Below are 27,420 nucleotides of genomic sequence, written 5' to 3'. Positions count from 1 at the left end.
TGAAGTAAAGCCAAAATTACAGGGGTAGCGTTAGATATCTAAAGCAACATGAACTAGGGCCATTGGTAAGAAAAAAGAGAAGAATAGGCTCTTACACAGATACGTCTGACAAAAAAAGTACAAAAGGTTTAACACTTGTCCCTAAGGATGGGCATATAATTTTTTCGTAGAGAGAAGAGAATTTAAATAGAAAAAATATTTTTCACTTTAGAACATAATTACCTATAAGCCCTAAGACTATTTAATACCATATATGTTACAGAACTATTAAGCGCACTAAGTTAGTTTAAGTAGTGGCTTTAGGTCGACACTACATATAATAGTTTAGTGTTGGTGTAATATAACTTATCTATTGTATATACCTCTTTACTATAAATTTAAGTTAAATTTCTTAATTATTAACTTAGCAGTTTTCTATAGCACGCGATGTTATTCTTTTCACCAAAGCATCGTTACTTTAAAATTTCATGAAGCTCTCTATAACGTGATAAAATAACTTTTAACAGTAACACGATTGAAAAGGATAATTTTTGATAAGAGCAAGTTTTTCAACTTTTTTTTGATTGCAACAGACAGACACTTTTATCAATACTAAAAATCTAAAAAAGTATGAGCGAGCGCTAAAGGGTTGGTCACGATGAGTAGAGTAACCGTCTCGTGCTCATTATTTTACAAAACTGTTTAGTGTTTCTAATTTTTGCGGTAGTGTAAGTTCTTATGGCGGTTTCATCTTCCAAAGTTGTAATACACGAGAAAAATAGTAATAGAATAAATAGATTAAACGATACTGAACAGGTTAAAAGAGTTAACTCTAAAAATTTACAGAATCTCAATGGTCGACCTTGCCCAGTCCAGAGTCAAGGTGTTTTTAAATTTGTTTAATTCACCTTGTTGACTATTTTGCGACTTGTATAAAACTGCATTCCTTTTTATATTAGTTATTAATATATTTTTTTAGAAGATTTATTAGAAGTGCAAAAACTTTTTATCCAGTCTGGTCAAAGACCTTCTGCTTCTTTAATTAATAAAGTTCAGCGCGAAGATAACCTTGAGGTTAAAACAAGAGAGGCAAAGCTTCTTAACACTAAGAGTATAGGTAATAAATTTTATATTTTTAACTATTAATATATTTATTTATTCTTTAATTTTTTTATGTATATATTTTTTATTGCAAAATGAAGACCGGGAAACTCAAAAATTGGTTAGTTACTTTTAACGCACGCCATCTTTTCTTCTTGTAAAAAGTTTTTTTTTTATTTAGAATCACGAAGTTAGTTATATTAAAAATTTGGAAGGCGTTCAATCAACTACTGTACTTGGAAGTGTATATGAACACATCTTTGACGAGCGTTTCTTTTCCTTGCCTTCGGAAAAAATAAACTCGAACGGTGTTTCTTGCTTTAGTAAAAAAAACATTTATCCCGACGTCGTGGATGACGATGGACCAAAAAGTCTTTTTTTACAAAGGCGTTCTAGTAAAAGAGATAGTCAACTTACAGTTTACGAGTGTGCTCCATTTGGCAATTCCCAATTTGAAAGGATGAGTCACGAAGAAAAACTTTTGGCTCGCTCTGAAGTTATCTCGCATATAAATCCTGAAACTGTAAAGTCGGTGGTTGCTTGCTCTGCCTTTAATTTTCAAAGACTACGCAATGCAATCGGTTATTATATATTTCGCTTATATATATTTTTACATCACGTAGTTTTGTAGGCGCGTGCAAGGATTATATTGCTAACAGGGAAATTTCAGAGGTATTACCGTGAAATAATTATTGAGTTTTAACTTAATATCTTTTACACGTCAGAGGGTTCCCCAGAACGACGAAAATGCGGTTTTAAGTTGTTTGTGCCATATTTATTTTTTATTTTTTTACTTGAATTTTTATTTAATATTATATTTATATATTTTTTTACTCTAAAATTTTTATTTATAATTTAAAAATTTTTATTATTTTATTATTACTTGCTATATCTGTTAATTAATTAATCTTTTTTTACTATAAAATTGATTTAATTTGTAGACTTAGTTTTATTAATTTCTTTTTTAAGTTTCTGCTCCCGAAACGGCCATGCCAGCTTCTCAAAAGCGACCTATTCCAACTCTCGACGAATTGCTGAACGATCCATCTCTTAAAGGTATTCCTGTAGAGCACCAAAAATTGCAGTGGATGGTAGCGCCACCCGCTTCAGATTCGAGGCCTAGAAAAAGTTGAACTTTATTTTTTATACTTTTTATATCCGCTTCTAAGGAAGTTTTAGTATTTTGGTGCGAGGATGCTCGTTTCGACTTCAACGGCAACTCTCTTAGTACTACTTTAAAAGTTCCGGCATCCCTCGGTCTTCACCATCACAGCATCGAAGTTTTAGATTTATTCGTGTATGTGCAAATAACTTTTGTATAACACCTTTTTTGACTCGAAGCCGGAGAGAGCTGGCTATACTCTACGAGAGTTAACTCATCTTTGTAAGAGTTCGTCTTCCCCACAGCGACTTTGTGCTGCTGACATCTTGAAACACATTCTTTTATTGGTTAAATACGGTATATACGAGTGTAGCTTTTATTTGATCAGCTTCTTATTTAGTCGTTGTTAAGGCGCTTTCAATACAGCTGAGGGCAGCTCCTTTCGTCCTTACGAGCTCGAAGATTGCCACATAAAATCTCAGGGTCAGGAGATCGTTTATTACCTTCAAAAGGTTCTGTAAGAGGACTTTTACCATAAATAGCTTCATGAATTATAAAAGGTTGCGAACTTTTCCTTGCTTTTACGCATCCTCCTTGATGAGTGTCAGAATCAAGCCCTTCTCACTGTTGTGTTGGAAATCTCCGTGCTCTGGATTGAATTAGTGAGCGTCGCCTCTCACACGCCACAAACACTCTCACAGTTTTTTTTTAAAAGCAAATTTTAACTATTAGAGTTAAAATTTTTTTTTTTGGCAGAACTGCTTCAGTCTACCGACCGCCTCCTGTTACCTACTACTCTGGCGACTTTAGCTTATGGGGCGTCTCCCATTACCGGTCCTACGAAGTTTTTCCCACGGCTTCTCCAGGGCCGGATACTGTACAGGAATTGTTTGAGACGGGAGCGCTTGTTCGGCTGAGGTATCTGCTTGCCACCGCCTGTAGCGAGAAAAACACCGTTTCTGTCTTAAAACTTCTCATTCTCTTTTCCCGGCACTCCAAAGAGGTTTTCTTTTTTTTTTCTTTTTTCTTTTTATCTGGTAACTCTGCGGAGCCTCAATAGGTGTCTTTGCAGATTTTCGAATGCCCCTATTTGCTGGAAAGTTTATTTGAAAACCGCTTTGTGGCGTCGGACGACTGCAACGATGGCCACATTCTTGCTCTTCGAGTATATAAACCACCCCCCCCCCTCAATTTTTATAATAATAATACTCCCTCGAAGCTTTTTTCCATATGGTGCCAGTCCAGTCGCAAACTCGCTAAGAAGCTGCTTTGTTTTCCGGAGGTGTTGAGCTTTGCTACCCGTTTTGCATTGCGTGGGAACTTGCATGCCGGTGTTTGACTTTTGTGAAGCCTTTTATTTCTGTTTACGGAGAATATATAAGAGAACGATGCCTACTTGCGAGCCAGCATTGAAGGGCTGCATCTCTTCCGCATACTGCTTGCATACGGTTTCCAGCGGGATCACTTCTTAAGTTGTTCTTCGCTGTTACGTGAACAACTTGAACGCCTTGTCCCTCTGCTCGCCACCACCGCGATAGCCGCAGATTTCCTTATTTTAACAAGAGGCTCTTCTTTGCTGTGTATACTGGAATCCTTGCTGCACACTTCGCCGGCTGCTGATTCTGTTCTGACTGCGGACTTTTTTCCACTGCTTCAAGAATTGCTTCGTAGTGTAGAATGGCTCTTTAGTTTACCAGTCGAAGCAGCCGTTTCCTGCGAGTTCATTGACTTCGTTTCCACTCTCATAAGAACGTTGACTTGTCTTTCCGTCAGCAACCGTCTAGTATTATGCTTTGTATCTGAACTCTCCTTATCCGTTCTGGTGAAGAGCACTTTGGTAAACTTGCACTCTACTGTACTAGCAAAGTCGTCCAGAAAGAGCACTATCGTTCTTTCCGGAGACTTCAGCCAATGTCCTGACGTCTTTTTGGAGTTGTCTTCGAGAGTGTTCTGTCAGTTCGAAGAGGAATACAAGTTGTTAAACCAGAACGAAGCCGCCAGTACTTGCCTTATTAACTTTTTACTAAGTTTTGTTCGTGCCATGCGGTAAGCCTGACGGCTCCTCCAGTTACGCTGCCTCATTTTGGCCTTCCCAGCGCTTCTGGCTCCGTCGAACCAGCACACTCCTTATTTGTTCCCTTTATGCTGAAGCATCTTTCTCCGGGCTCCACGCTTCTGCCGCCTGCTCTTATTTCTGGTCATCAGCAATTGACTAGAATCAGAAATCTTTTTGACTATGAACTTCTCTGTCTTATTCACACTCGCGCGGAGTGGCTTGAAGAGAAAGGTTGACTGTAGCACTAAAGTCGATAGGCCGCTTTTCCTTTATAGTTCTTTTGGAAGCACATCGACGCTGTGTATATCGCCACGCTCTTTTTCTGCTATCGCGGTTGCTTCCCGGGTTCGAGTGGGAAGCCGAGACACTTCTGACCACCATCGTACTATCGCCGGAGTATCTGCTTAGTCTGGCGGAGTTATTTTTAAACAGTCTGTCAATTCCTCTGCCCACCCCACTAATCTCTATTTTCTCCAGTTCTCCGAAAACCAACGGAGGCTTTTTAGAAGAACTTTCCCTTGAAGAGTTTACTGCCATTTTTACAGACACTGAAAGGCTTCTTGAATCCAAAAATCGAGCTTTACACCGAAGCGAACAACTGACGAGCCTGTATCTTCCCTCGCTTCCATTTTCAGCACGAGGGTTCTTTCTCCCTCCATTTTCCCACATCTGCGGACCCCTCTTATTTGCTGCTTCTAGTCTACCTCTTCCACTAGATTGGTTTTTCCGTCCTGTCGTTGAGTTGTACGAGACCTTTTCAGCTTTACAAAGCAGAGGTGATATGTAAGCCTTGTTATTTCTACTAGAAATGGCATTATCCTTTACAGGCGAAAAGTTTTACAAAGTTCATGAGGAACGCGTTGTTGCTCGGCTTAAGAGAGTTCTTACCTTCATATACACACTCGAACGCATAACAAAAGGACTGGAATCACCCTTTACACCAGGCACGTTCGCAGTTCTCTCCGACAACGGGAACGGTCTGGTGTCATTGTTTGGCAGGGACAAAGTTAACGAGGCTTATGACAGTCTTTTTAATGACGCCGGACATTTTCCGCGATGCTTCCATTTATAACACGACGAAAGATCTCTTTGAGTTGTACGTTCACCAGCAAGGCGAAGTTGACTTGGTATCCGCCCCGGGGGTGCTCTTTTACGATTTATACCGGGACTTTGTGCACCAGGTAGCGTTCTTCTTGCTCATCATCGCCCTTGCAGCCTCTTGTCGTTGGCTATTAGTATTCAAGCGCATCCTACGGAGACCTTCTTTTCCAGAAGTTTCTTCTGCTTGGGCAGCAGCAAAGCCTTAAATACAAAAAAATGAGGTGTGCACTTTTATTTTAGAAGCTGATAAGTAGTAATAAATAGTAAAGGTCTCTATTGTGGTCCGAATGTTATGAAGTGCTAAACACCATTTCCTGTTCAATCGAGGAGTGGCCTCTTCCTATAGACGAATATTACTTATATCCTTTGGAGCTCGACCACCAGCAAGTTTACTTGTACTACTGCGCATTGAGTGGTGGTAGGAAGCCACTGCTGTCGATCTCTTTGATATGCGCGTGCCTTATTGACTACCTATCGCAGGGCTTGTGGATAAGCGCAAGGCGCCTATTCTCTACTGGATAGCGGTGCACCACGTGTCCAACTTCATATTTGAATACGATGTATGTCTTACCGCACAAACGCTTGATGAAGAGGAGCGCAGGAAGCGCGTAGAGCTGCACAGGGTCACGGCCGCAAAAATTATAATGTTATTGATTAAGAGGCCTAAGGGCCAGGCCAATCAGGTGCCGGGGAAGCTATTAAAATCACATGCTCGCTTATTTTGGCTAACCTATTTACTTGTAGAGCCTCGCTAACGACGTTTTTTCATATATATACGCTAAGGGAAGATTTCCCCCCCCTCCGCTGCTGCCTGTACTTCCGCAAAGACGGAAAATTATCCACTATTTTATGGAACAAAGCGAGCAATAGAATGAAAATATGTTCACTTTTATTGTGACGCTCTTCTTTACTTTTTGAAGGTCGCATTCAGTAGATTAAGTGCTGCATATCGTCTTTGATGGTTTTAAAAATCTTCTTAAATTCAAAACCGTCGCCCTTTGGTGAAATGCAAATATCAGCAACAATAAAGTGATTTTAAAGAAAGATTAAAACTTTAAGGCGTTTAAAGTGGATGACGTGGAATGTGTCATTCAAACGGTGGAGCTGGACAGTAAACACCAGTAGAGCTTTGCGGGCCCCAAACGTTTGAGCTTTGATCTACAGGCAAAAGGATGACTGCGAGGCTATAAGTCCTTTAGCGGGTAGGCGTGTTACCATCATGGCCTCGTCATTGCTTTTGTACTTATAAGATTCTGTGCTTAGTACTGAGAAGAATCAACTGCTGCAAATTAAGAACGTAAAATAAACCTACTATTTTTGAGAAGCGTAAAGATCTTCTCAGGATCTTCAGTGGAAAGAAAGCGCGTCATCCGCAGAACGAGTTGTGATATCCTCGCTGACTATCCTCGTATTCGAGTATCAATTTGGGAAAAAAATAAAAAGTCCGCAGTGCTCACCTGAGAGTATTGCGGGGAGATTAGATTCTGACTGACAAACATATCCTCCGGTTGAGTGGGTTGTGTAAAGTTTTGCCGGCCCGCATCGCTGGTAACTCCGCTTCTCTCTCCAACTGGCTGTGTGCAAAACTAGAACAACGTTCTTCTGTGTAAGAGGCTCTTGAGACTCGCGTTATGCGCATAGACTTTACTTGACTCAACAGCGATCCCTCTAAGAGGACGGTTTCCGTTCTCGCGCTGGTAATAAAAAGGAAATATCGATATTGCTCAGCAAAAAAAAACGGATTAAGCAAAGTTACCCGTCAGTCAAACAAGTGCTCTCGTTGCTTCTTGTGCGGAGTCGTTTTGAACAGTACTGCTCGGGCAAAACGTCCTCCGCGAACTTAATGAAGTCTTCTTCTTTGGTTTGATCACTTAATAGGCAAAACAGTGTAGTGGAAGATAACTTACCGCCAGCCGTGAAATCAATCAACCGATTGAATCTATTGTAGAAAATTACCCCAGAAAAGAAACGAGCGGAAGTGAAAAGAAATAACCGTAGAAACCAACTGTTCCCCTCTATTCCGCTTAAGGTGAGACGGTTTTGCGGTGAAACGCATAAAAGCTTTAATAAAAGTTCTTTTGAAAGCTAAATATAGAAAAAAGTAGGTGCGTGTACTAAATAATTGCAACTTTTGGGTTCGCTATTCATAAATATCCAGGGCGGCCGAATTACTTCTTGATTTTCCCAATTAGAAAATTCACGGCACTCAACGGACGGAACATCCCACGGCAAACCTGAAATAGTTATTACAATCTAAATAATTAGGAAGCTTCCAACAGCGCCTACGTCCGGTCAGCAACGCAGTCAGTACAATACCGCAAGACCAAAGATCCGCCGGCTCGGCAGCATAGGAACTTCCGCAGTAAACCTGCAAAGTTTAGAGAGAGTAAGTCATAGAAGAACCAGTACATTTTTTTACTTCCGGGGCGATGTACTGAAATGTGCCGCATTTAGTCTCCAGAAGTCGTTCTCTTCCTTTATACCGAAAAAAAGTGGCTAACCCGAAATCGCCTAGTTTTAAGTTGTCTGAGTTGAAATTTATGTAATTAAAAAAAGTGTAGAGGTGCAATATTCTGCAAATAAAAATTACTATTTTGGTCAAGAAAAAGATTTTCCGGTTTTATATCTCTATGCGCGATACCCAGTTTGTGAAGATACTTCTAAAAGGAAGCCATATTTTATATAAACATAACACCCGAATACAACCGGAAAATTACAGAAAACCACTGCAGAAATAAGCTGACGAAAGTAAAAATGAGCAAAATCTTCTTCTATACCGACATCAGGTTCTGTAATTGTATAAACAATCGAAAACCAACTTGTAATTTTTATATAAGGCATACCTATTATGTCAAAAAGTTCACCGTTAGGGGCATATTCTAATATAAGAAACCAATACTTTAAATCTTCAGATCGCATAAAACTTTGCAGCTTTATAATATTAGGATGCTCTACAGATTTGTGCGTCATTATCTATTAAGCAGATCAAAACTTTCGTAGAACTAGAAAGTATAAATAGCTTTTTCCGTACTTCCTTTTTAATTACTAGTTCCTCCACTCTTTGAGTATCGAATATTTTAACAGCGACTGCTTTTAAAGATTTTTTTTTAACGCCTAATTTAACGCTTAGAGTAAAAAAAATTTAGTTCATATAAAAAATAATAAAAAAAGGAACATAAAGCCCATAACTATGGACGGCAACTGTTTTTTCACCTTGCAAAAGACCCGGACCCTATTGTATACAACAAGTTGTACCCTGGAAGCTCCACTGTCATATCACTAGTAAAGTAAGGAAATAGTTCTAAAAAGTTTACTACTTTACACTTAAGTTTGATTGTATTTTATATTTAGTAACAAGGATAAGTATTACATCTTGCTTTCCAGTTGAAGCAAAGTTAATATGTCTTCTAAAAATATTTTGTAGACTTACTAAGATCATAAAGTCGCACCGCTTTTAACGTTGTATGTCGACTTTAAATTTCGAAACCATTCAACATTTCTCTGTTTTTATGTATTTACGTTATTATAAAACGGAAAGCACGATAACAAATATGCAAATAGTCATGCCGAAAACGAGGGTTGCGGTATTGGGGGGCCAGATTTATATAAATATTATAAAAACCTTAATTACTTGCAAAAATTACAATAGTAATCACTTAAGCTTTTAGTGATTCTTTATTAACGAAAAATGAGATGAATGAAATAATAATTGTTATGAACACACAAAATTAAAGCTATTTTAATAAATTAAACTATTTCAAGCTATACTCAAATTGTAATTTTTGAATATTTATACAATAAAATATGGAAGAATTTACATTAGACCGGCTATACTAATTTTTTGAAGGGGAAAACTGTGTACAACCTTACATATATTAAAAAACTTAATTTTAATTTTAAACTATAATAACAAAATAATTTTATATGTCCTGCAAACGAAAATATAAGCAATTATATTTACTTATCAACTTTATTAGTCAAACTGCTGAGTATAAGGCAATAATCTACACTCAAAACGCAACCCCCGCAATATATTTTCCATTTGTAATAATAAAATATATTTTGAAAGGTACTTACTCGTTTACGTACCATTTAGAAGTGTCTCTTGCGAATTTTGTTCATTCTCTAAAATGTTTTAGAAATAAAAGTTATGGTAACAAGTTAAGCAACAACATTAAAATTTGCAAGTGTACGTTTAATTAATTAAATATTAATGTATGTATAAGCTCTTACCAAGGGCTGGAACAGATTTTTTTTGGGTATTAATTTTTATAGAAATACCTCTAGATTATATGAGATGGGTAAGTAAATCTTAGCGGACATTTAAAATGGTCGGTTTAGGCGACATTGCATGCTTAACTTGAGAACACACTAAAAAAGAGGGAAAACCGATGAAAAGATAACTAGATTGCTACTAGATTGGTACAACATTAACTACAGTATAATATACAAAATTTTCTGTAGAAAAACCGACAATCATGACTAAATAGTCACATATTCAAATGTGCTTAGTTTTATCCTCGATTCCTTAGTTAATAGTTTAGTAGAATAAACGTTTAATATCATATTAGATGACTCTGAAGTTATCTAAAGTAGCGCATTAAACATTATCTTTTACGTCTTTTATTTGAGCAGCTCAAATCTCCATTAAGATTTGAAGTAGATTTAAATCGTTTAAAATAATAATTTATTATAATAACTAAAAATTTATAGGGTGTGTAGGGTAACATTATATTTCTTAAGCTAATATTTGTACATGTATGTGTCATTTTAGATTAGGGATGGCCTTGATTTCGACAGGCTTAAAAAAATGCTCTAAATGACAAGCGCCAAATAATTAGTATATGATCTATTTTTATTAATATTACACTTCATAAATAATTTATTTTTCTAAAAGTTCTAGAAAATTATTAATTCTTCTTCTTCAGCTAATGAACAAAGTTTAAAAATTTTGCATTGGTGTTTGTGGCATCACACACTATTGTTGTTACTTTGGTGCCTAAAGTATGTAACACTTATCCTTAGGATTAAACTACTCTAATTCCGAGGTTGACTATAGAGTAATATTATATTTACCCGAAATAAGGTTACTAGTTAAAATTATTTGTAAAAGGGAAAGCCTAAGAAGCACAGCTCCTTAGGTCATCAAGGATAAGAATGAATTTTGTAATTGATTCCAATTTTGCAAAAATATTCTACTTAAATAAAACCCTAGAAGTTGGTGATAATGACTTTGAACTACCGTGAAGTGAACTAAAAATAAAGGGAAACAAAGTATTGTGTTAGTTGTGTTTTCAGTTAATGAATTATAATAATGTTTGTCACTTTCTGTTTCTAAGACTGTAATCTGTAAAATCAGAGTATAGTAATAATTTGGTCATTACTAAAAATTTATTAATAATTGTTTTATTATAAAATAAACAATTCTGTATTTTTATCCAAGGCAAATTTTTTGAGGTTATGCTCGCGATAGATAATAAATTTCCGCTAATTTTAATCTTATTTAAGAGTTTCGATTTTAATCACAGGTTTCATAAATAATTTTAATTATACACTAGATGGAAAGCAAACTTTTTTATACGCTGAAGAGAGAGCCTCACAGAAACTATTTTTACTTTTACGAAAAATAGGTCATTTTCAAGTGAGTAAAATGCAAAGCTTTGAGTTCACTAAAAGTTTTCTTGTTACCTAACCTGATCTTTTTCTACTATGCTCTGTTAGAATATCTGGTCTTCTTGTGCTCCGACTACATATTATATTTCCATACATCATCAAGGGGCCATAAAAATATAATTAATGAAAATGGCGAAAGATTTATAAGTTAAAAAAAATTAAAAAAAAAGGCAAAGGATCTCTATGGCTGTTTAAAGTTCACATCTCCTTGTCTGACGCTATTACATATAATATCACCCCACCTAACCATTGATTGAAGTGAACAGGTTTTTGTAAATTTTTCATTTCTAAATTTTGCATAACCTACACGTATTCTTAATTACAATAAAATATAATTTTGCTTTGCAACTTTACAATGACGAAGAAGAAAGAGTTCATAGTTAATGCCAACCAAAAAGGATTACAGTATATGTATAGAAAACTAAACAAGTTTAATGTTGCTAATATAACTACGTTTAGTTTAGCGTTGTGGTGTTTACATCGCACAATATATTATTAACCCTTGCGCATTTTTAAAGGATCAATTTTTTAGGAGTGATTGCACTTGAAAATTTAAAAACTCTCACCTCTTATCACGTACTGATTCATTAGCGCTACCTTTAATCGCAAGAACCATGCACAAAGAGCAAGAAATTAACAAAATTAAAGACCAACACCAAAAAAAGTTCTTTTAATTTATTTATTTTTTTATAATTGGCGTTTCTTGGTGCTCGATCGATTTACACCTTCCAATATACAAGTTCTCAAACAGTTTTGGTCGTCTGGTACTACTAGTAAAATTATTGTCTTTGATGTGTCCCTCTACATTCAATTTAGACTCCTAACTTAGCTTTTAACCGTCATGATAAGAGTATGTCTCGCGGATGGCGTTATTGTGCGTCCCCTCTCACAACTTGTAATTGAGTTCTTCCCCTAAAAGACGATTAGCTTGTCCAGCTCTTCCGTTCGTAGAAGGCGACGGCTTCATTATTAAAAATTGTGGTCAGCAGCCCGATACGTAGCACGTGTAAAGTGTATCATGTGCATAAACCACTGCGCTTTTTTTTAAAGGAGTTTGTTTTGTCACACTTAAAGCGAGGACATTATAGATGATAAGTTGTAGACCCAGGCAGGAGATGCACGTCATAATCGGCCGAATGAACAGCACATAATCCTTCTTTTATTGCGCAATAAAAATTTACTTTTGGTGCACAACAGAGGATTTAGCATCTGGATTGCCGCCACGATAGCTTAGAATCTATAATGACCCCAGGCATTTTACCTGAGAAGACCACGGAAATTTCATGTCGTTAAAAGTAAACGGAGTCGGCAGCCACGGCCCTCCTTCGGTATAAGAAGCGCCTTGCTTTTTGCTGCGTTATTGGAGAGGTCCATTGACAACACCAACTAGCAAGCGCGATGAAATGAAATTGTAAGTGCGGACATGGAAAAACGGGTGACCTTGATAGTGAATAGATCAACGTATCATCGCCGTAAATGGCGACCCGCGTGTGAGGGTGGAAAGGTAGAGGAATATCGCTCGATAGAGCGCGAATAGCAGCGGTGATAGAAGACGAGCCTTACGGGACTCCCGCTGTAAGATAGCGAGACGAAGACAGTGCAGCACCTCCTCGCACGTTGAACACCCGGCCGTTTAGGTAAGATTGAGAATTCTCGAAGGCTGTGTAATGTCGCCAAAGCACGTACCTTTTAACGAACCAACATGCCATACTCGGTCAAAAGCTTTAACATTGGGAAAGACAGCGCCGGTAACTTTTTTATAATTAAAGGCTTTGGTGGCCCACTAGGTTAGGCGACGAATTTTTTGGGTAGTTGAATGTCCCTTGCGAAATTCAACTTAAAATTCTGGTAATATTCCACGAGCGACCACAACGGCCTCAAATGATTAAGTATCACCTCTTCAGCTAGCTTACCAACTATCGGCAAAAGGCTGATGAAATCTATAGTGATGAGGCTCTGATGCCAGTGGCGAAGTCTTTGGTAACATCACGACTACCGCTATTTTTCCATCACCCGGGAAAATAGCCAAAGGTCAACACCGAGTTGAGGAATGTATAGATAAGTAATAACAGATTCTGGAAACTGATTTAATAACAGGTTAGGAATGCCCTCAGGGCCGGGAGCCTTTTCACTTTGGGAGTAATCTGATGATTATAGAATGGCAATTGATATAATGTCAAATGTGGTAGACAGCTTTAAAAAAAAAGTTGTATTAGTCAAGAGAAGATTACTCACAAGGGGAGCGTTATCAACGGTTGAGTGGATAGACGGCGAACACAAGGCAGCTAGATGACCAGCGAAAAATATCACTTTATCTTCATCGCTTTCGGCTATGGTATCTCCCTTCGAATAGGTGGCCGAGTCGAATGCCCGTGCTTTTAACTCTCTTCACAACTTTTCGTGAAGAGTCGCGACCGATGTTACCAGCTTCCGATACTTCGTTAATTCGTTATATAATTGGCAGTTTATGTATGCCATTAGCTTTTCCTGGTGTTCCGGTAAAGGCGGTTTAGCACCAGTTTGTCTTCAGCGCGTTGGAGGCCATGAGTACCCGGATGGGCCGCCGACGCTCGCATATTAATGCCTATAGTTCCTCAAAAAGGCGTTTAGGGCGGTACAGAACTTCACTTTTCGTTACTTCTTGACTATGAGCTTCTGTTACCGCTCGCTCAAATACGACAACAGCACTGTTTAGTTTAACGGGTGTCTAGAGTGGTGTCGTAAAAGGTAAGAGGGCCTTCTCGAGCAGCTCGGTAATTTATTCCACCTCGTGTAAGATCGGGGAAATGTTCATCCGACCAAAATTCATTCAGTGCTTCGGTAGCCGTCGGAATGCATATATTTTTTAACACTGTATAATCCAATACGTTCAATTGGGCTGTTTTTCTCGCCTTGTGTGTTGGCAACTGTGGTTCTAGGACTCTTACCCGCGTCATCAGCGTAAGCCTCAAGGATGTACCCGTTTCTATATGCAATTCTGCTGTTCTACGCAAAATGGTATCATTTAAAATCCACTTATAGAATGGACAGATAATCATACACTAGAAGAGTGTCAAGATCGAACAACGTGAACGGTTGGCTGGGTGGTTTATAGATTGCCACCACAGTGATGGTCCCCTGTCTAACCAGGTTAGGGGGAGCACAAACTGCCTCGATTCCTTGCAGAACTGGTAATGCTATTAAGTGGTGTTGGAGCTACTCCTCCACCATTTGTTTACAAACGGTCCAGGAGATGCGTCGCACAGTTGCAACTGTTAGATGGTACATTGGTAGAGAGCTATGCTTTGCTGACCAGGTATCCATTCTTTCACGTTGCACTAACTCCTGCAAAGTGTTTTTTTTAGACGCTCGACGTGCTCCAAAACTGTAATCGGATGTGATTCAAGCATTTGAAATTTAAAAGCCACTGCAAACATATTCGAAGCCTTTCACAGTCTCGAGCATAGTTAACAGATTCGTCGTCAAAATAGCTATTAGCTTTGTTAGAGTCAGTCACGATCGCTGTTTTTGTTGTTGAGTAACTGAGTCAGTATTATCAATACACAGGAGGCGCTTCTGCGGTCTCGCTCTCAGATGGGAAGCGTGAGATATAGTTTGGTAATGGTAGCATCCGGAGCGGTATTCGCATGTCCCGTAGATTGGTTGGCAGTTGAAAGCCTCCGCGGGTAACATTTGCAGCCTGGTAGTTGGCGGTATATACCTCTTCACAGTTTGCACATCCAGCAGGTGAGTCTCGTGTTTTGATACACTCCGCGATCAAAAGACCACCACATATTCAAGCGTCGAGGTACCGCAGCGCGGTCAAAGGGCTGGCAGCGCTGGCGCTGGCCAACGCAATCGCTTTTTTGTAGTTCTTCTACTTTGAACTAAAGATGGGCATAGCCTCTATCTCTAACAGCTTTTGTCATTCCATTCTGGGTATATGCAACAGCACCACTGGTAACGAACTCTTCTCCCACTCACAATGAGAGCGTTCTCCGTGTCCATTCGTGCCCTTGGAGGGGTGTGATGCCTTCCGTGCCCAGGTCCGTCTCGACGGTGGGTATGTCGAGTTTACGTTAAAAAATTTCACGTATAGCAAATTTGAAAGGATTGTCTTCAGGTAATTTTGATAGGTGGAATATTGTAATTCTTGCTTGCGCATTATTGCTGTAATAGCGCGGTGTTCTTCAGCTGTTTTATAAATATTTTAATTCCAAGATGCGTATTTGACCTTGGGAACGAGGTGCCGTTGGATTTTTTAAGAGTTGTACAAGAAGGCGCCACTTTGTTTTACACAAAGGGTAATAGGAGGGATTTTCTCTTTACGAATTCTCAGGGAGGGTGCGCAGTAGATGACCGGTCATTAAAAATAGGGCCAGTGTCAGACACGCTGCCCATCTCATATGTCAACGTCGTGTAAAGCTCTTAAGGGCTTCTCTGAGCCTATGATGACTTTCAAGTTGTCGTTACTCTTATTGGAGCTATTGTTTTTTCTATAAGGATTATACTTAATATCAATATCACTACTAATACTATTATTTTTAGTACTATATATATTATTTTTACTATTACCGTTGTTGCTAACGGTTATATTAATATTAATAACGCTATATGGGAACTATTATTCATAAGGTTAATGCTACTACAATTATTCTTAATATTAGCTATTTCACCGTGACTAGACTCGTCTTTAGAAACCTTTTGAGACTGGCTAACTTCTAGTATCACTTCAGAAGCACTGGTTAATCTAAATTTGTAAGGTCTAAATATATTATTACTGTTAGTTACACTATCAAAAGGCTCCTTTCGCCTTTTGGACTTATTTTTGCCTTAAGTAATTTTAGTAACTTCCATAAGTTTTGCCTTTGTAGAATATTACTCATTTCTGAGTTCCTAATTTATGGCCAATAATTTAGCAATGAATGCTTGAAGCTCTCAGAGGAGAGACTCATAATTAATATGAAAATAAAAATATATAATTTTAAAAAGATATAGAAATTGAAAAAGGAATAAAGAAAATAAATATGTATATAAGTTTTGTAATATAAAGGCGGTAGCAATAATTTACGTAGTTTAAGCTTTCTATAATGTATAAGTATTTTTCAAATAAAGCGCTATGAATTTTCGCTTATTTTATGTAAAAAGTAGAGTGCGCAGGCTATATCCACAGAAGAACAAAAAAAAGTTCTGAAGGCCTTTTTTTTTATAAATAATTACTGCCTTCTGCACTTTTATATCCAACGTTTACTATATATGTCTATTACACACCATGGCAGAAAAAATTTCTCGCCGGCTGCTTATATTCAAGTATATTTCGCAAATGTTAATAGGTTCTGCTTGTATAACCTCGGAACAGATATTTTAAAATTATTTTTATAAAATTCTACAAACTTCAGTCAAGTAATGGATTTAAGCAAAATATTGAAAGATACGTTATTTTAATCAACGAACTAAAAAGCATTGTAGGAGAAAGAAATATTAGCTGCAATAGTAGGCCTTTGACAGGGTAGCGCTTGATCTTTGGAGTAATAAACCTATACCAAAATGGTAGCGACGTTTAACTTTAATAAAGTAAATACCATTTACTTCTTTAATTATTAACTTTAAAATGGTCCTTATTATACATCAAAATCTGAAACCCATTTTTAAAAAGTATAGTCTCAGCTAAAACATAGACCAAATCCTCCAAGCATATGGAACTTTTCAACGCGCCGTCGCGGTATAATTTAAATATATCTAGCTTCATCAGGTTTGCGTAAAGTGCAAACCCAACACTTCTCAATGAGGCTATGTTCGAATTGTCCTCGCTGTCTAAACATTTTTAAAATGATTTTGTTAGAGCAGGTGAAATGAAATGATAAGTGAAGGCGTTGAGAGACCGACATAAAAGGCCTTAACATATGTGCTTGGTAAACTTGCTCGTCATGTGCTCACATTGACTGTTATGTGTCCTTTGGAGTTTTCTCCGCCTGAACTGTTTGCATACGAATATGAAGCTAGAGGAGTGGCTTTAAGCCTAAAAGTACTCTTTCAGAATGCGGCCGCAACTTTGAAAAAGGTTTTAGATTACAAAATTTCATAAATAGTTGATTATTTAAAGATTAAACATTATAATTTTAGTTTTATTTCTCTTTAATAAAACACTGTACTCTTTAAATATTTGAGATTTAAATTACCGCATATTGCCTGTAAGATAGAATAGACTATATAGCCAGCAAGGTTGTTTCACTACATATTCTCATTTATATACTAGGCTAAAGAAAGAACAATCTCCTCAAGGTTATAGTGCTGCAAGCTTATTGTTTAATCTTTCTCATTGTATAGTTATGCTTATAAATAGTGGTGCTATGTTGTTAGAAGCTATTCAGTATTTAGCTTTTCCCTCTGCTATTGAGACAAGGTAGATTTATAACCCTTTCTTAAAATTAATATTTCTAAAGCTTCCTTGAGCCTTGAAGAATTCCAACATTGTTGTGATAAGCTTACTTTTGAACTAAATAGTTTAAAAGGTTAGCGAAAATGTCCAAGATTATTATTCATATTCTTCTACTATGTTATTAATATTATGCAGAATTGTTAGAGGCAGAAGAACTACTTACACTTAGTTTTGCTAATACCGGATTTGAAAATAGTTTTTTTGAGTCAACAGAAAGTGTTAATTTTTTCAAGAGCGAAGCTCAAGAGATACTTCAGTTGACTGAATACTTGAAATTTCAGATTAATAGTTTTATAAAAAACATTGATCAAAAACTTGAATAAATTTATTTTTCGTTATTTTGTGGAGTTTTAATCTGATTAGTTAAAGGTCGAGGTAACACCAGAAACAAAACAGCTTGGTTACTTACACTTTTTTTTTTGATTTACATTTAAGTTGTTATAAGAAATCTAATGATATTTTTCGTTAATTAAATACTTACTGACGTAATTTGTTTGTACTCGTTTTATTGCGAGCGCACCGAAAAACAGAAGAGCAGTAACGTTATTCCTATCAGAACAAGTATTGGCGCAAGTATTTAACGACCTTCTGTAAGTTTTAGTTTTTTAAGGCCTTACAGCTTAGATAAACTAAATTAACAGTCCACCTAGAATTTAAGTAAAGTTAGTAAAGTTAGTTTTTGCTTTTGTCGTTTACCCTGAAATGGAGATAAATTTGTTTAAATTATACACCCCTATTTGTTCGTAATTATATGATTTCTTGTTTATGCTATCATTGCGGCACTCTTTCGCTTCTACATTGTTCTTTTAGGTTTATGTTTGGAAAAATATTTTCTAAAACTAAATTTTAATTATTTGCTTTGTTGTCCATAATGAACTTATTAAATCTTGAGTTTTTTTAATTAGAACCATTTAAACAGCAAACTAATCTTTCAAGTATACGTTTAAAATATTGTTCGAGAGTCTGCTTAATAACTCTCTACCCGTTTTTTTTTTTAAACTTATTGAGCTTTACTTTAGGGTCTTTACAAGAAAGCGTGCGTGGTGAGCATAATGCTACGCGAAACTTTAAAGTTTTTATATAAATAGCAAAACCTTTTTAACACACTAAACTTGCAAAAGATTATTAGTTTTATAGAAACACGGCGACGTACGAACTTCTTAGAAACATATATAGTTAAGTACTAACTTATTAGTCAACATTGTTATTGCTTTAATTAGGGGCTTTTAGGAAATAAAACCTCTGAGATGCCATTAATAAAATGTGGGAACCTAATAACTAACAGACGAACACAGTATAAAAGAGAGACTTCGAAAGGTCTTAGGCCCAGTGTCCGCGGCCGCCTCAGCTAGTAATTTTTAGCCATCTTCTACACGTGACCCGAGTGGCGGCAGCATGAATCCGACTTTTCCCACCTTTTTTCTGTTCTTCGGGACAGTCATTATTCTCATTAGAAGAATATACTGTTGGGCGTACATGCCCTAACTCCCTTTAAGGAAGGGACTACAGGGTTACGCGGTTTAAAGTCTTCCAAAGACCTACCGTCGCCAGCTAGTACTTAAAAATAAGTAGACAGATATGCATCTTTTTGTAAGGCCTACTTTATTTAGCGATTTTTATTATAACTGTATCTGCTTGTTAAAGTTAATGTTTTCTTAAAAGGAGAAATAAAAATTAAAACATAAAGTTATTATAAATAATTTTCAAATAAATATAGCTAGGGTTTACTAAGTCATCAATATTTTGACAACCGTCCCATCAGTACATGGACCTCTTCTCGGACTATAATTCAAGTCTAATGGAGCTTGATTATATATTTAACCCCACTAATGGGCGCATTTCATTTCATGCGCATTGACATGTTGCATGACCACTGGATCTGTGACGACTTTAGTCTATTAGTATTATGTTATGGGGGTTGTACGCGTAACTAGACCAGAAAACTGCGAGTTGGCACCGGCGAGAACCGAAACCACGGCCTTGAGATTGCCCGGCAACGCTCTAACCATTGAGCTACGATGACAACCCATATCTTTGGCCGATAAATTACGTATGACTTTTGTTACAATCTTTAACTGAACTGCAGCAACTGTTTTTATTGAAAGTGATGGTAAGCACCAAATTACTAGCGAAACCCTGCATAGACGCACACTTACTGTAAGCCTCTACATACATACACACGTATATGTATATATAAGATGGTGAAATAACTTGCGAAAACTGAATAAGAACTTTGCGTGCCCATAACTAAATATTAAAATTAAACGAAAAAAACCGGTACCCGAGGGCTGAAAAGAGACTTCACGAACACTAGAAATGCATCCTTTGATATAACCACAACTAAACCTTTTCTACTTTTCAGTATTCTTGTAAGCATTTATTTAATGCTACCATTTGGGTAAGGCGTTTACTAATAATCCAAAAAAAGTCATAACTGTTTAATACATTTAGTCTATGCATCAACTGGTTAACTTATCTAGTAAAATAAAACATGCAAGAGACCTTGCCAGAATTTTCAAAGTTAAAGAGAAAATTAACGTTAAATTTCGCATTCCTATAGGTTAACATAAGTTTATTATCACTAAAAAGTAAACTTAATAATAATTTCTCAAAACTTACTATAAAAAGTTAGCTTTAATCTTTCTAAAAAATAATCCACCACGCTTAATATCATCTAAACCAAATATCCTCCTTATAGCTTCTGAACTGGTTTAAGGGAGACAGTAAAATATTTTTAACTACAAGAAACCTGTTTTTAAACATTTGTTATAACGAACTGATGTTTAGTCAAATTCACTGAAACATAACATATACCTGTTTTATAGTAACCAATCAGGATTTTGTTAAAATTTTGTGAAAACCAATTACAAAAAAAAGGGTCTTAAACAAAAGTTACTATAAGTAGTAAAAAAATTTATCGCAGTTATAATAAACCCAATAGCATTACACTATTAGGCCACACAGCTAGTCTTTTTTAAGAACCTATTTGATACTTTTTTTCAACAACATATATATATAATTGGATCTAGATAAGGTTGCCAAATAAAGGAGCTCTGAGTTATCTACTGGTATGCCATCCAAGTTTTTACTAAAAAAGTTACTTCCTATTAAAGTGATGTTTTAATGGTAATATGACCTTTCACGTTCGAAAAATGTCGAGCTCTGATTTGTTGCTGACATTGGTCGAAGAAGACATCTAATTTCGTGTATTCGAGTAGTTAACACGGGCTGTGGCTTTCATTTTTTTAATATTCGCACAAGGATGATCGAAGTCTGCACAAAATTATTTTTAATTTAAAATTACAGCATGCTTAACGGCAACGACTCTGAGGAGTATGACAAACTTGTTGCGCATTGTGCTGAGGTACATCGTTAAAATTCACCTACTAATCTTTTCAGGTTATAACATCGTTTATTTTATTTACATGCATAAGGGAATGACTGAAGATGAAAAAATTATCTTCATTAATAAGATGCAGGATATGCGCACAGAGTTGCTCCAGGAACAATCAGAACTTGAGAGACAGGTTTTTGTTGGGCTTTATTTTTTTAAACTCTCTTACTTAACTTCTCGAGTAAGTAGAATTTATCTTTTGGTTTTCCGCAAGAAACTGGTACAACTGACCAACCTAAGAAAATAATTGTTGGTTCGGCTTTAACCAAGTTCTTCTTTATTTTAAAAGTGACGGAGTAGGGGCTGAAGCACTGCACGTTTGCCATATTTTTTAATAGGGATTTAGGTTCAAGCAGTGCAAATCAACGAGTATGCAACAAACAAAACTTAATTCCCACTGTTTCTAATAAAAGTTTTGTTCCTTTAGCCAAAGTTAATAAAGTAAAACAATTTTATAGTACTTTAGTTATGTAAGCTACTGTTTTTCCTAAAGAACTTAGAAAACGAAAGTATCAACTTAATTTATTTAGAAGATGAAAGAGCTACTATTCAAGAATATATAGAGAAGACCGAAATTCTAAAGAAAGAAAATGCTGAATTAAGACAAAAACTTGTAAACCAAGAATTAGTTATGTTCTAAAAAGTATTAGGTTTAACGTTTATTTATGTTAGAATGTTTTACGTGGACAGCTTAATAACTCCGCTTTAGAAAACCAGAAGTATAGCGAACTCGTACTAACTTAATTAATTTCTGAAACCTTTCTTAACTTTAATTTGAAGGCAGTTCAGTACCAGCATTTGGATACCGCTTATCGCAGGGTTTTGTCCGACCTACATCTTGAAAAAGAAAAGTCTTCTTTCTACGAAAGAAAATATTATAAGGAACTTGGTATGCTATTATATTAAGAGTTTAAGTTTTTTATTAAATCATTCTAACAGGGATGAAAGCAATTACTAAGCTTCCTTCTAAAGGCTTGTTGAAAAGAGATAACTTTTACTCGAAAGATCGTCGAGTTACTTTTGAACCAAATTTAGTTTGGATGAACGCCGCCCTTACAAATGACTTGGAGACCATCCTTGGCTTTATTAAAGTAATTCTGAACTACTTTCGTGCGCAATTTATAAAACGGTTGCGTTGCTTGTTGGTTCTGTAATCCTGAGGCTTTTTCTTTTACGAAAGAGCGGATAGTTTTACTTGTTTGCTTAAAGCAAATAAATATCTGCGGCTATTTGCGTACAGCCGGAGTAAGGATGTTTTTTGTTTATGTTCAAAGAAGGGATATGATGTCAACGCCAGAAACTCCGAGGGCATGACTGCCTTGCACAATGCGTGCTGCGGAAGCAACAGCGTCGATGTCGTCTTGTTCCTGATCGATCAGGGTAACCGCCCTGGGCTCTTTCCCTTTCGGTTAGCTATCTTCTACGTTAACAGGAGCTGACGTAAACTGCACGGACCGTGATTGGTGGACCCCTCTGCACGGCGCCGCTTGCTGTGGAAATGTATTAAGGCCCCCCCCGCCTTTGCTGTAGACTCGCTTTGTTCGCTCACTTTGCTTACGTTAGTATGAGATTTGCAAGGTTCTCCTCCAGAACGGTGCGAGCATAAATGTACAGAATAACGAGCAAGAGACGCCAACGGACCTCACATCGGTCCATAATGATGTAGGATGACTGTGACGGGCTATTCTTAAAGTCAATTTTTATTTAAAAAAATACTTAGCTGTGCACTGCTTAATTGTTATACCATAAAGTTTTCATATTAACAATGGGTTAAGCGTTGTTTCTTTCTGATCTTCGGTTTTTTAATGGTTGACCACAACGCTTTATTTGACAATTATAAAATAAAAATTTGCAATTTGTTCTGATGAGCAATTTGTAACGCCATTACCCATAACAATCCTAGATGCCAAATATATATTGTTCAAGTTAATACCCTTTTACTTATAGCAATACGCGAAAAAATTCGCTTGTAATAACGGCAGGGCTTATTATTTTGTATATTAGTAAACCATTTGTAAATAGTTTATTCGTTACTTTAAACTAATAATCTCTTTTCTCGTTTATATAGGAAAGTATAAAATGTTTATTCGACGAATATCTACGTATGTTTCATGCTGCAGAAGTAGTTTATGTTGTTTTGGACTATACAGCACAGGTTCATATAATTTATTGCACAAAGCTTAACTTTCACAAACTAAAAAAAAATTTTATACAGACGGGAGATGAGTTGAGCGTTCGAATTGGAAATATCTTAAAAGTCTTAATAGAAAAGAAAGAAAGCGAACGATGGTGGTATGTAAAAAGACTCTACCGTGGCATAAAACCTGGCGAGGAGAGCAAAGACGAAGGGCTCGTGCCGTCCGCGTGCTGCGCCCTTTACCCGCTTCATGGATGTAGGCCAACCTCTCTTCAGTAAAGGCTCGAGCAACAAAAATAATTGCGCAAAAGTTTCAAACAATGGGAGGGGGGAAAAACATTCCCTCGTGAGAACTCAGCACAAAGGTCTATATGAAGAAGGACTAGATGGCTGGCATAAGCGACTGTTTAAATTTGGAGAGACAAAAAACATGCTCTTTGGAAGAGGTGCAAAAAATATCTGTTATAAATTTTTAATTTTAAAATAATATTCTACATAATCTACAAGTTTATATTAAATCATATATATCTCTCTCATTGGTAAGCTAACAATATAATTTAGTAACTTACATTACTTGGTTGTACTTGAGCATTATTTATATTTAGCTTATAAAAGACCAGATATTTAAAAGAACGTTGACTGCTGTTACTATAAAGCACAAGAAAACAATTTATAGTAATGAATAGTTTAAAACTATATTAAACGCGTTATAAAGCGGAAAGAATTTTTTTATTTAAGCAGTTTTACTGAGTTATGAATTTCAAAGACTGTTGAGGCTATAGCTTATATTGTAATTTTAAACTAAACTGTACAACGCCGAAAACTTTTTGTTATAGAGCTTTTTTTTATTATTATTATTAAAAAGAGGTGGTTTTTTTTTTTTTGAAATCTTGACCTTTTATATTGTTTAAAATTGGGGTATATGCAAGTAATATTTGACAAGTTTACTAAAACTAACTGAAATATCCATTTATTATATATGTTACCTCAAAATAGTTAATGTTATTCTTCTTTTAATATAATAAATAATAATCTATCAAACTTCAGTGATGAAATATTAAAGTAAGGTTTTTTATTAGCAAAAGTTTATACTACAGTTAATTAAAGTTTTTCAGGGGGTATGACCACTAATTGGAAAACAAAAAGTAATAAAGTTCCCTTAACACGATTAAATAACTTTACGTAATAAAAGATCCAAAACTCAAAGTTGCCTCGATCCATTATTTATTTATTTATTAATGGTGTTTTTCCTGGCGCTCCTTTCAACCGTCATGCTAAGAGTGCGTCGCGCAGTCGGCGGTCAGCCCAGTCTCCTTAAGTATTTAACTTCATATACGTTGAATCCGTCGGTTTGTGCCCATTAATTATAAGAGCAATATTTTTTGGCTATCAAAAAATTAACCAGCTAGTGACCTATCTGACAAGCGTTGCCGCAAGTGCAAGAACAGAAAACGAAAAACTGACAACTATAACCCCTTAAAGTAGACCTTATTTAAAAAACCATGAAAATAATTATGTTAAAGAAACAAAAATGCATAGAACTGATGGGGTTTAAAATTTTCAATGTTACACTGATTTTTAAAAAAAGACACAATAACCTAGTAACTTAAGGTCATGAAAACAATATGTGTGTATCCAACAACACCTGGCTAAAGGCGCTAATAAATTTAGGCAAAAAATTTAAAATTAACCCTTAATTGGTTAAGGATTAGTCGCACACTGATAGTCATTGATGTTGAAGAACATTTTTAAAAAGGAAAAACAATATAAGTATCCTTAACCATAACGAAGTATTGTTATGATCCCTTTAATCTATTTACAAACAGCAGGAGCAGAAATCCTAAAATGTACAAAACTACCTAAGGCGTAACCAGCGGATAGGGATAGATCTCGCTATGAAAGGATCGTAAAGCCCCCTAAATTTCAAAATAATTCACCTCAATATATCCTATCTTTCTAGTTAGATGCCTACAGCCAGTATTCGGTGGGTTTAGTTAAAATATTATATAAATAATCAATCTAAAATTCAATAAAATACTCTTACAAGATTAACTACTGGTGGGTAAGCTGTTTCTTTATTACTTCCCCACTTGAAATGCTGCTGAGCAACTCAACAGCTGGTTAGTATTGGTCATTGATATAAGGCTTGCCAAATAATAAGGCAAAGGACTTTACATATACTAAAGCTGAATCTTTAAATAAAGCGAGGAATCTAGTTAAAGGTAATAGAAACTTTATACTAAATCTCTTACTCTTTTATTTCAAGTATTAAATACACAGGAAAACGCAAAGTATTTATAAGTTAACAACTTGCAATAAAAACAAGCAAAATGTTCACAAATCAGAGTAGACTTTTAAAAAACGTCTGTCCTGAGAATTAACAATTTTCGGTTCGCCGCAATACCTACCGCTGCTGAAGGTGAGCTATAAAAAAAAGCTCAAGAAAAATTCCATAAACTGCGTCGAAAATGATAACCGCTGAGCAGTTGTTTCCGTTAGTAACTACTCTGCTCACTTCGTCCGATGTATGTTCCGAGGACGCAAAGCGTGGCGGCTGGTTCAAAGTGGTCTCTCCACTCTTTAAATTGTATGCCCTCAAAAGAGAGGACGGCGGCTTCGAAGGAGTTACGTGTATTCTCACGTTGGCAATTAGGGAGCCGTTCAGTTCGTCACATGCAAGCCGCACGCATTCTGCATTTTCAAAAGTGACAAAGCCGATGCTGTGCTGGAGTATACAATAATGTTCGGAGGTAGTAAAAAGTACTAAACTAACCGTTTTGCGCGGATAACTCTCAATTCCCTTATTTTTCCAAACTTTACAAACGCAGACGTGAGATCGTTCTCTTTTTATTATATTTTAGTGAAAAAAGGTTAATAACTAACGCTAATTTTAGCAACCAGAAACATTTTCGTTAAGATCGCTGAGAAAGCAGGTATGATAATAATGCTCCAGAGTACGCGTTTTAGGTTGTCGTGGGAGAAAACAATGAGCCCGCGGAGTGCAGTGAGATCTTATGTTGCTAGTTGGATGCTGCCAGCGCGGCTCCTCCTTTAGGTTACTAGTTGCACCATGAGTAGTCTTGCGCTCCAATGCCGGGCAATTGCTAAGCGTAATATTTTTTAGGCGTGAGAGTTTGGATGGTGTCTCGTCATCTTTGAAAAAGAAGTTGTTACTTCTACTACAAAGAAATTATAATGGCAAATAAAAATAAAGTGTAAAAAAAGGTAAAATAAATATAAAAGAAGTATATAGACCTTCCTGTATCGTATTAGACAATAATAAGCGTTGATTCCGAATAATCTTTTAAAACAGTGTAAGTAAGGTAGCTTCATATTTAATTTACTAAGTAATACTAGGCTCTGTTGTTTCCTTTTCGGGGCTCCTAAGAGTAAGTGTTCTTGTTCGAGTTTAACTTCCTCTTTTAATCTCTACTTCAATTGTAAAAAAACACTATACTAAATAAAAAAATAAATGAGTGCCTCCTCTTCCAAAACTTTTTTAATAGTTTCTTTCTGATAGTTCTCTGCTATGTCTTCTACGCGGTCCTCCTGGTTTTTTCTAGAAATATGTTCTTTTTGTTTACATACGCGTTCCTAGCGCAAACCAAAGTATTAAATAAAGCCTTTACGACACTCTAACTTTGTAGATATTAAAAAGAAAACAGTATAGACAAGCTTTTATGGATTCCAATAAAGAGTATTTCTGTTTCAACTTCTTTTCAAGTTGGCTTAGGAATGGTACCATACTCAAGTTTGCTCTAAAAATAAATATGGCGTAAATATAATAGTAAACGAAAAAAAAATTAATGTAGTCAAGCTGAACAAAATCTAAAAAAAGAATGCAAGAAATCGGAGCCTCTTTAAATATTTATTATACAAAAGGAAAAGGATTATATGCTGGTTCTATAAATACCATTAAAAAAATTAATTGGTTTATAATTCTACATTTTACAAATTAATAAATTAAAGGTGCAATAACTGTTATTTTTGCACTTTAAATAAGTAGTAAATAAATCCTTATTCGTAACAAGGAAGTTCTTGAAAGACAACTCTTGTTGTGTTTCTATACTATAATAAAACCGTATATTATAAGGAGCACATCCGAAAAAGGGGCTTATAAGCATTAGATGCTTTAAGTTATGGAAAGTCCAAAGAAAAAGCTTAGCTGAAGGTCCATAAAGTCCACTTAGCCCTGTGGTGCCCAACCAATCGCCATTAATATGAAATTTTTATTTCAAGACAACCTTTTTTATCTTCTATAAAATTAACAGCCAATTCACACAAGAAGAATAATAATAATTCGGTTATACTATATGGAAAAAAGCTTAAAGAAATTTAAAGTCATCTTTTTATTTAAAGCTGCAATGTCACAGAATATAAAAAAAAGTCCAGCTATATAATTTTTTGTGGTCTTAATGAAACCAATAAAGCTGGCGAGACTATGATCCGATTCACGTAA

General features: G+C 36.0%; 4 protein-coding genes and 1 long non-coding RNA gene across 10 annotated transcripts; 3 read left to right on the top strand and 2 right to left on the bottom strand.

The window, feature by feature from the left end:
- Nucleotides 1–752: 752 nt before the first annotated feature.
- LOC135143476 (RNA polymerase II-associated protein 1-like) lies at nucleotides 753–6,420 on the top strand. Its single transcript, XM_064075342.1, has 25 exons — nucleotides 753–862; nucleotides 959–1,096; nucleotides 1,182–1,201; nucleotides 1,262–1,661; nucleotides 1,712–1,752; nucleotides 1,806–1,842; nucleotides 2,050–2,208; nucleotides 2,260–2,360; nucleotides 2,422–2,539; nucleotides 2,594–2,694; nucleotides 2,743–2,882; nucleotides 2,939–3,185; nucleotides 3,243–3,347; nucleotides 3,402–3,513; nucleotides 3,565–4,228; nucleotides 4,279–4,469; nucleotides 4,526–4,655; nucleotides 4,716–4,880; nucleotides 4,938–5,014; nucleotides 5,066–5,182; nucleotides 5,238–5,419; nucleotides 5,475–5,560; nucleotides 5,609–5,757; nucleotides 5,820–6,022; nucleotides 6,084–6,420. The coding sequence occupies exons 4-25, from the start codon at nucleotides 1,541–1,543 to the stop codon at nucleotides 6,207–6,209; spliced, it is 3,372 nt and encodes a 1,123-aa protein (XP_063931412.1). The 5' UTR covers nucleotides 753–862; nucleotides 959–1,096; nucleotides 1,182–1,201; nucleotides 1,262–1,540; the 3' UTR covers nucleotides 6,210–6,420.
- On the bottom strand, nucleotides 6,240–8,824 carry LOC135143477 (serine/threonine-protein kinase Chk1-like). 5 transcript variants are annotated; one of them, XM_064075347.1, is made up of 18 exons: nucleotides 8,770–8,824; nucleotides 8,553–8,618; nucleotides 8,371–8,464; nucleotides 8,183–8,312; nucleotides 8,064–8,128; nucleotides 7,930–7,999; nucleotides 7,759–7,865; nucleotides 7,626–7,707; nucleotides 7,469–7,573; nucleotides 7,333–7,414; nucleotides 7,247–7,278; nucleotides 7,096–7,195; nucleotides 6,988–7,033; nucleotides 6,797–6,925; nucleotides 6,652–6,739; nucleotides 6,555–6,604; nucleotides 6,393–6,497; nucleotides 6,240–6,335 (listed from the first exon to the last, which is right to left on the bottom strand). In XM_064075347.1, the coding sequence occupies exons 2-18, from the start codon at nucleotides 8,612–8,614 to the stop codon at nucleotides 6,267–6,269; spliced, it is 1,416 nt and encodes a 471-aa protein (XP_063931417.1). In that variant the 5' UTR covers nucleotides 8,615–8,618; nucleotides 8,770–8,824; the 3' UTR covers nucleotides 6,240–6,266. The 5 variants fall into 5 exon arrangements, 4 of the variants coding, with proteins under 4 accessions (XP_063931417.1, XP_063931414.1, XP_063931413.1 ...); XM_064075344.1 differs by having other exon boundaries at nucleotides 7,096–7,278; nucleotides 7,333–7,400; nucleotides 7,455–7,573; XM_064075343.1 differs by having other exon boundaries at nucleotides 7,096–7,278.
- Nucleotides 8,825–16,965: 8,141 nt separating this feature from the next.
- LOC135143451 (uncharacterized) lies at nucleotides 16,966–17,632 on the top strand. The gene is made up of 5 exons (XR_010282785.1): nucleotides 16,966–17,052; nucleotides 17,248–17,273; nucleotides 17,335–17,394; nucleotides 17,445–17,503; nucleotides 17,566–17,632. It is a non-coding gene; the product is annotated as an uncharacterized LOC135143451 (long non-coding RNA).
- Nucleotides 17,633–20,633: 3,001 nt separating this feature from the next.
- On the top strand, nucleotides 20,634–23,453 carry LOC135143480 (ankyrin repeat domain-containing protein 31-like). 2 transcript variants are annotated; one of them, XM_064075350.1, is made up of 13 exons: nucleotides 20,634–20,794; nucleotides 20,865–20,957; nucleotides 21,014–21,093; nucleotides 21,163–21,265; nucleotides 21,318–21,437; nucleotides 21,497–21,556; nucleotides 21,605–21,713; nucleotides 21,764–21,915; nucleotides 22,099–22,204; nucleotides 22,257–22,324; nucleotides 22,388–22,486; nucleotides 22,893–22,979; nucleotides 23,040–23,453. In XM_064075350.1, the coding sequence occupies exons 1-13, from the start codon at nucleotides 20,738–20,740 to the stop codon at nucleotides 23,238–23,240; spliced, it is 1,335 nt and encodes a 444-aa protein (XP_063931420.1). In that variant the 5' UTR covers nucleotides 20,634–20,737; the 3' UTR covers nucleotides 23,241–23,453. The 2 variants fall into 2 exon arrangements, with proteins under 2 accessions (XP_063931420.1, XP_063931421.1); XM_064075351.1 differs by lacking the exon at nucleotides 23,040–23,453 and having other exon boundaries at nucleotides 22,388–22,516; nucleotides 22,893–22,956.
- A 1,810-nt stretch (nucleotides 23,454–25,263) lies between these two features.
- On the bottom strand, nucleotides 25,264–27,063 carry LOC135143479 (uncharacterized). Its single transcript, XM_064075349.1, has 9 exons — nucleotides 26,941–27,063; nucleotides 26,638–26,719; nucleotides 26,442–26,555; nucleotides 26,316–26,390; nucleotides 26,217–26,262; nucleotides 25,860–26,114; nucleotides 25,735–25,804; nucleotides 25,438–25,681; nucleotides 25,264–25,385 (listed from the first exon to the last, which is right to left on the bottom strand). The coding sequence occupies exons 2-9, from the start codon at nucleotides 26,704–26,706 to the stop codon at nucleotides 25,296–25,298; spliced, it is 963 nt and encodes a 320-aa protein (XP_063931419.1). The 5' UTR covers nucleotides 26,707–26,719; nucleotides 26,941–27,063; the 3' UTR covers nucleotides 25,264–25,295.
- Between the last annotated feature and the right edge of the window lie 357 nt (nucleotides 27,064–27,420).

Source organism: Zophobas morio, unplaced genomic scaffold (genome assembly GCF_036711695.1).
Source record: "Zophobas morio isolate AGI-343-1 ecotype UQ-CSIRO unplaced genomic scaffold, CSIRO_AGI_Zmor_V1 ptg000059l, whole genome shotgun sequence".
Lineage (NCBI taxonomy): Eukaryota > Metazoa > Arthropoda > Insecta > Coleoptera > Tenebrionidae > Zophobas > Zophobas morio.
The sequence above is the reverse complement of the archived record's forward strand: the minus strand, read 5'-3'. Positions and strand labels throughout refer to the sequence as shown.

Bases quoted from the DNA above. Each gene is read 5' to 3' on its own strand.
- LOC135143476 (XM_064075342.1), top strand. From the start codon at position 1,541: ATGAGTCACGAAGAAAAACTTTTGGCTCGCTCTGAAGTTATCTCGCAT. The intron at 4,656-4,715 runs GTTATTTTTAAA...TATTTTCTCCAG, and splicing joins TATCTGCTTAGTCTGGCGGA to TTCTCCGAAAACCAACGGAG. The intron at 4,881-4,937 runs GTTCTTTCTCCC...TGCTGCTTCTAG, and splicing joins CTTCCATTTTCAGCACGAGG to TCTACCTCTTCCACTAGATT.
- LOC135143477 (XM_064075344.1), bottom strand. From the start codon at position 8,614: ATGACAGTGGAGCTTCCAGGGTACAACTTGTTGTATACAATAGGGTCC. The intron at 7,866-7,929 runs GTAATTTTTATT...ATTTCAACTCAG, and splicing joins TCTTTTTCTTGACCAAAATA to ACAACTTAAAACTAGGCGAT. The intron at 7,034-7,095 runs GTAACTTTGCTT...TTTTATTACCAG, and splicing joins AGCACTTGTTTGACTGACGG to CGCGAGAACGGAAACCGTCC.
- LOC135143480 (XM_064075350.1), top strand. From the start codon at position 20,738: ATGCTTAACGGCAACGACTCTGAGGAGTATGACAAACTTGTTGCGCAT. The intron at 21,266-21,317 runs GTAAAACAATTT...TTTTTCCTAAAG, and splicing joins CTTTAGCCAAAGTTAATAAA to AACTTAGAAAACGAAAGTAT. The intron at 22,205-22,256 runs GTAACCGCCCTG...CTACGTTAACAG, and splicing joins CTTGTTCCTGATCGATCAGG to GAGCTGACGTAAACTGCACG.
- LOC135143479 (XM_064075349.1), bottom strand. From the start codon at position 26,706: ATGGTACCATTCCTAAGCCAACTTGAAAAGAAGTTGAAACAGAAATAC. The intron at 26,115-26,216 runs GTCTATATACTT...TCTTTTTCAAAG, and splicing joins GTCTAATACGATACAGGAAG to ATGACGAGACACCATCCAAA. The intron at 25,805-25,859 runs GTTGCTAAAATT...TATAATAAAAAG, and splicing joins TCTTAACGAAAATGTTTCTG to AGAACGATCTCACGTCTGCG.